Source organism: Nicotiana sylvestris, chromosome 2 (assembly GCF_000393655.2).
Source record: "Nicotiana sylvestris chromosome 2, ASM39365v2, whole genome shotgun sequence".
Taxonomy (NCBI): Eukaryota; Viridiplantae; Streptophyta; class Magnoliopsida; order Solanales; family Solanaceae; genus Nicotiana; species Nicotiana sylvestris.
Window position 1 is genome coordinate 81,808,144 of NC_091058.1, and position 6,255 is coordinate 81,814,398.

The 6,255-nt window shown below is 37.0% G+C and overlaps 1 protein-coding gene across 2 annotated transcripts; it reads left to right on the top strand.

The window, feature by feature from the left end:
- Positions 1-235: 235 nt before the first annotated feature.
- LOC104230255 (aldehyde dehydrogenase family 3 member F1-like) lies at positions 236-5,163 on the top strand. 2 transcript variants are annotated; one of them, XM_070168020.1, is made up of 10 exons: positions 236-536; positions 1,660-1,728; positions 2,414-2,510; positions 2,755-2,961; positions 3,142-3,266; positions 3,542-3,646; positions 3,779-3,951; positions 4,023-4,113; positions 4,272-4,421; positions 4,534-5,163. In XM_070168020.1, exons 1-10 carry the CDS (start codon positions 348-350, stop codon positions 4,645-4,647), a joined length of 1,320 nt encoding a protein of 439 aa, XP_070024121.1. In that variant the 5' UTR covers positions 236-347; the 3' UTR covers positions 4,648-5,163. The 2 variants fall into 2 exon arrangements, with proteins under 2 accessions (XP_070024121.1, XP_009781319.1); XM_009783017.2 differs by having other exon boundaries at positions 237-536; positions 4,527-5,163.
- The last annotated feature ends 1,092 nt before the right edge of the window (positions 5,164-6,255 follow it).

The following is a 6,255-nucleotide window of genomic DNA, read 5'->3' on the forward strand; positions in this document are numbered from 1 at the left end:
GTACATGTGAGCGCATTTGATATACACGCACTACTTGATGTATTTATTAGTTCTCATTTAAATGAGAAAATTTAAAATTCATATATCAGCTTTCAAATGCCGTGGTTAGGAAACCTTTTTTTAACCAAAAAAAAAAGTACAAATTAAAAAAAAATAAAAAAATAGAGCAACGGCCACGTGATATTTGTTAGGCATGCTACTTATTAATGCTTGCAGAAGACTTGAGGGCAACAGCAAAGCAAAATTAGTGGAGAAAGGGCAGATGCTGCATGTGGAAGAGTTGCTTAATAAATACTGATCGAATTGGGGAAAAAAGAGTTGTTTGTACGTTTGAGTAAAAATAAGAAATGGATAGAGTCGAAGAAATGTTAGGAGAAGTGAGAAGAACATTCAAGGGAGGAAGAACAAGAGGGGTTGAATGGAGGAAAGCACAGCTTCAAGCCCTTCTCAACCTCCTTGCTGAAAATGAAGATAAAATCATCGAAGCACTTAGACAGGATCTTGGGAAGCATCCTGTTGAAGCTTACCGTGATGAAGTCAGTACCTACTTTCTCTCTTTTTTTTTCCATAAATAAAAAATAAAAAATCTCTTCAACTGATATATGCACCTGGTGCTTCTGTTTCGTACACTGTTAAGGTCCGTGAGCTCAGTTTCAAACTATTAGGAGTGCAAATTTTGCTTCTGTAATATACCAGCTCAAAGTAAGTTGATATTTGTATATTTTAGGCTAAAACAAACTTAACTTGGCGGTGTGATATTGTCCTTTTTGGGTCAAACTTGCACAATTTTCTAAAAAAAGGTCTCACACCAGTAAAGGTATCCTAGCTCATTGTAAGTACATCATTTTTCTTTTCTACTTTCCATGTAGAACTTTGTTTATACACACCCAACAGAATAATTAGCTGGTTCCTGAATGGAAGGTTGGATTATTTGGATGTGATATGTGGATGCTAAAAATCCAACAATTACGAAGAACAGGGCACTAGCAGCTTGAATAGAAAGTTAATTGTAAAAAAAGGATAGAAAATGTAGAGAATGAAAGCTGTAAAGATTCAAGTGGTAAGAAGAGATGAGCTAAGAGCGAAAGTGTAAGGAAGCAGTAGAGCTCAGTAGAGTGTAGTTGGCGGAGAATTTGATGATCCCAGATGTTGATGGGGAGCCCCTCTATTAGAGGACCTCCAATAGCTACCTAGGGTTGAAAACGATTCCTCATTTGTAGCCTCTTGATTTGTGGGAGATGGTTGCACGAATCTTGGAATTTGATGAGAAACGTAGAGCAGTAACGGTTGTTTTGGATTTAATCCGAAGTGGAGATGTGGAGCAGGCAGGTATAATTAGGTGGGACGGCCCTGATAAGTGGTAGGCACGCTGGTCAGGCATCCCGGGACTTTGTTGTGTCTTCTGAATTCTGATTTGCACATGCTGAGATAGTTGATCCTGCCACAAGAGTAGGATTTTGCTCATATTGAGCTACTTGATCCTTCCTCAAGAGTAGGACCAAAATTAACCACTACTCCGATAGTGATCAACCTATCATGCCAGAGAAATGGCAAATACACTTGAAATTCATATTATCAAAGAGTTTTAGACAATAAAATTTGGTGTATTTAATTAGTGATTCATCATATGACCAGAGTTTGGTTTTCCACTCATTTCAGGTTGGGGTAGTGAAGAAATCAGCTACCAATGCTTTCCGCTGTGTTGAGAAGTGGATGGCCCCTCAAAAGGTTCGTAATTCTGCCCTCTGCCCCCTGTGAAATAAATAAAATTATCCTTAACTGTTAAAGCAATCTTCGGCAAACATCTTCGATGTCATATCCTTAATAATAGGTTGTGGATGTTGGTTGTAACAACTTCTCTTCCTTTCTGTCTTGAATAAGTATGTTAGCTACTGTAGAAACAGGTATTGTCATATTTTACAACGGTCCTTGTTTAGATTACTATTGATGTTAGAAACAGTTTACAGAGACAAGCAGGCCCAGAATTATTTTGAAAATGACTTCGAAGGAAACAGATCTAGAATTGAATTGTTCTGTTACTAATTAGTCTGTTAAGTAGTAGCAACAGGAGTTGCATTACATCTGCCGAAAAACTGTGTCAATAACATATTAGTATAATGAACAATCTGCAGTTTCAAATGAATTGTTCTAAACGAATCAGTCCAGAAGTAACAATGAAGTAAACCCTGTGATACTATGACCTTATTGATGTATGCTATTACTCTTTGTGCGTGAAAACTGGTAAATATATCTTATGTCTACTTGCTTCTTGGTCATCTAACCAGCAAGTTAAAGTTAAAGTTGTTCGTTTGTCCATGTCTCTCAGTCATTTGACAACTACTTGTACTATCTTTAATTTATAATATTTATAAACTAAGGTGTTGAGCAGCTACTGATGATGCTATATTAGCAGGGCCGGATACCAGTAGTTTTCTTTCCTGCAAGAGGGGCAGTAGTATCAGAGCCACTTGGAGTAGTACTCATATTTGCATCCTGGAATTTTCCCATCTGTGAGTAAAATCTTTTTGACTACTACTGTAACTGTCTCATCTCTTCTTTGCTTGTTGCAGAGAAATATTGGCCATTGTAGAATCAAACTAATTCCTTTAACTCGGCATCAATATGACTAATTCAGGAACAAAAGTAGTATTGATTTTATACTATTCCATTATTCGATTGACATCTGTTAGGTTCTCTTAGCTGGTTGTCCACAACTGTCGCTTTGTGTTTATTAGTTTGCTATTTCATCTGCAGCCCTAGCTTTAGACCCAGTGATTGGAGCAATTTCGGCTGGAAACACAGTTGTCCTCAAACCTTCAGACTTAGCACCAAAATGCTCCTCTTTTCTAGCCAATACAATACCTCTTTACTTGGATCCAGAAGCTATTAAAGTTGTCGAAGGTGGAAAAGACATATCAGAACAGCTGTTGCAGCTAAAATGGGATAAGATATTTTTTACAGGTATGTATAGCGTAGCCATTTTTTTTTCCTGTAATCTTTCTCATGTTTGGAAGGAGCATTTTGCAGAAGGACATTCAGCAATTATGATTTATGAATAATTAAGAAGTGACCTAGAATAAAGAGTTGTTAGTTATGAACAGCCCCTTTGTGTTGATGCAATTCCGGCCTCCTGTTTTGCAGGTAGTCCACAAGTTGCGCGCCTCATAATGTCAGCAGCTGCGAAGCACTTAACACCTGTAACTCTAGAACTGGGTGGAAAATGTCCGACCATCCTTGACACTCTATCAAATTCCTCCGATTTACAGGTTTCCAATGGTTAAATATCCTCTAATGCAAAAATGATTACTTCATATTTCATCTAAAAAGAAAGTTAAGCTATAAACTTTAAGGGTCAAGGCATCTCCCATAAGGAACAACTTTATTTGTTGCAAATTAAAGGAAATTGAAATTGAATATTTTTGTCCTACGTCGTTGCACCAAAGTTGTGGGTCGCGTTATAGAGGGGAGTAGAGTTGAGGGCAGTAGAGTATCCAATTAATTCAGGACGTATTCATGTTTTGCTTATAATGTTGGTTTTAAGGTGGCTGTCAAAAGGATAGTGGGTGGCAAGTGGGGACCATGCAACGGACAAGCATGCATAGGAATCGATTATGTGCTCGTGGAAACACAATTTGCTCCAGTTCTGGTATTAATGGCAGCATGAGCTGTTATATTTATCTTTTCCCCCTTTCTTTCTCATTAAAAGATTTATTTCTGTTGTCATTTTGAGGCAGATAGTGTAGCCACCTATTTATTGTTGTACTTTCTGGTATTCCAGATCGAACTATTGAAGAAGTTCATCAAGAGATTTTATGGTGAAAACCTGAAAACTTTGGAAAATCTCGCCAGAATCGTGAACAAGCACCATTTTGAAAGAGTTCACAACCTTCTGAAAGATCCGAATGTTGCAGCAACCATTGTTTATGGAGGCTCAGTTGATGAGGAAAATATGTAATCCTCTGTATCCTCTTATACTATTGCTTACACACTGTGTTCCTCATTTTATTTGATGAATTTTTCAGGGTTATTGAGCCAACAATCTTGTTGAATCCTCCTCTTGATGCTGAGATCATGACTGAAGAAATATTTGGCCCATTGCTTCCTATCATCACAGTAAGGCCAAACTATTCTCAAACAATATCTTTGATGTTTTTCGCTTACAAAATGTTATCTTTGCTTCCAAATTGGAGTAAAAGGACTTGACTCTGGATTCACTTTATCAGAAAATCTCTTCAAGAAAATGTCTGACAGGAAAGTGGTTCTTTTAACAGCTAAATAATATTGAAGAAAGCATTCAGTTCATAAACTCGAGGCCAAAACCTCTAGCAATATATGCATTTACCAAGAACGATTCGTTGAAGGAGAAGATCTTGCAGGAAACATCTTCTGGAAGTCTGACTTTCAATGATGCTATAATTCAGGTATGAAGCTCCACCTCTTCTCTTTCAAATATATCCTCACTCCCTCAGCTAAATATTAGCAGAAAAGGATATGTTAGTTTACTAGTCATAATTTTGTAATGTCAGTTTGTAGCTGACACATTACCATTCGGAGGCGTTGGTCAGAGTGGTTTCGGACGTTACCATGGGAAGTTCTCTTTTGACACATTCAGTCACGAAAAAGCAGTTCTACATAGGAGTTTCTTAATTGAGCTGGAACCAAGGTATCCTCCATGGAATGATTTCAAGATGGACTTTGTCAAATTGGCTTATGATTTTGACTATGTTGGTCTTGTACTGCTCTTGCTGGGGTTGAGAGGATTATTCAGAAGAAATCGAAGGCAGTAGAAGATGAAATCTTCTCGGTCAAATAAGGGTAGTGATGGCTAATCTGGGTCAAATAAGGGTAGTGAAATCTAAGTGCCTGTAGCAATGGGATTACGGATGATCAGGAGGCAATCGTTATATTTAGTGGTTTCGAGAAGAGATCGCGATAAAAATGTAGTGATGGCTAATCTGGATGACTGGACCCCACGTGCTTCCTGGTTACTGCTGTTCAATTGGAATTTTTATTTCCCTAAAAATTATCGTAGATGTTATAAAATAAAGACTATAAAGTAAAGACAAGTATAGAGAGAAACTGATATATTATTCGAATTCAAACTGATGTATATAATGAACTGAAATCTCTTCTATTTATAGAAGAAAGGAAGCTGTTGTGTAAGCTGCTACTATACCAGATATGGATAATCTTCTACTGAGAGCAATATTTATCCATAACGGAGTACTGAAAGGATAAGCTTATTATACCCGATATGGATAATCTTTTACCGGGGGTAATGTTTATCCATAACTGGATACTGAAAGGATAAGCTTATTATACCCGGTATGAATAATCTTCTACCGGAGATAATATTTATCCATAACTGGGTACTGAAAGGATAAGCTTATTATACTCGGTATGGATAATCTTCTATCGGGGTAATGTTTATCCATAATTGGGTACTGAAAGGATAAGCTTATTATACCCGGTATGGATAATTTTCTACAGGGGTAATGTTTATCCATAACCGGGTATCGAAGTGATAAGCTTCTTCAGGAAGCTTATTTCCAATAGAGTATTTAAATAGATAAACATATTTACGGTGGAGTCCCATATGGATAAGCTTCTTCAGAAAGTTTATTTACAACGGAGTACTAAATGAACATCCATAATATAATATATTTATAACACTCCCCCTGGGATGTTCATTAAAAGATAAAGAGTACATCGCATTGCTGGCTGCCTCATTAAAAACCTTATAAGGAAAACCCTGTGGGAAAAACCTTAGTAAGGGAAAAAGAGTACATCGCGCATTTTACTCCCCCTAAAGAAAACCTTATTTTAAATATTTGAGTCTCTGCATTCCAATCTTGTATACCATATTCTCAAAAATTGATGTTGGTAAAGACAATCTGCTGGATTGTCACTTGAACTAATTTGATGCACATCAATGTCACAATTTTCCTGAAGATTATGTATGTAGAATAATTCTGGTGAAATGTTCTTCTTTCTATCTCCTTTTATAAATCCTCCCTTTAATAGAGCTATGCATTAAACATTGTCTCCGTATAATATTGTAGGTCTTTTATCACATTCCAACCCACATGTTTCTCGAACGAATCACTGATCTCAATCATATGCACTCCCTGCTTGCCGGTTTGAAATCGAGCTTTATGGGTATCGGATAAATAACCTGCACTTGCATTATCAATACGACCTGCACCACTTTTGTTAGCATTAGCAAGATAAATAAGTGCACCATCTACACCGAAA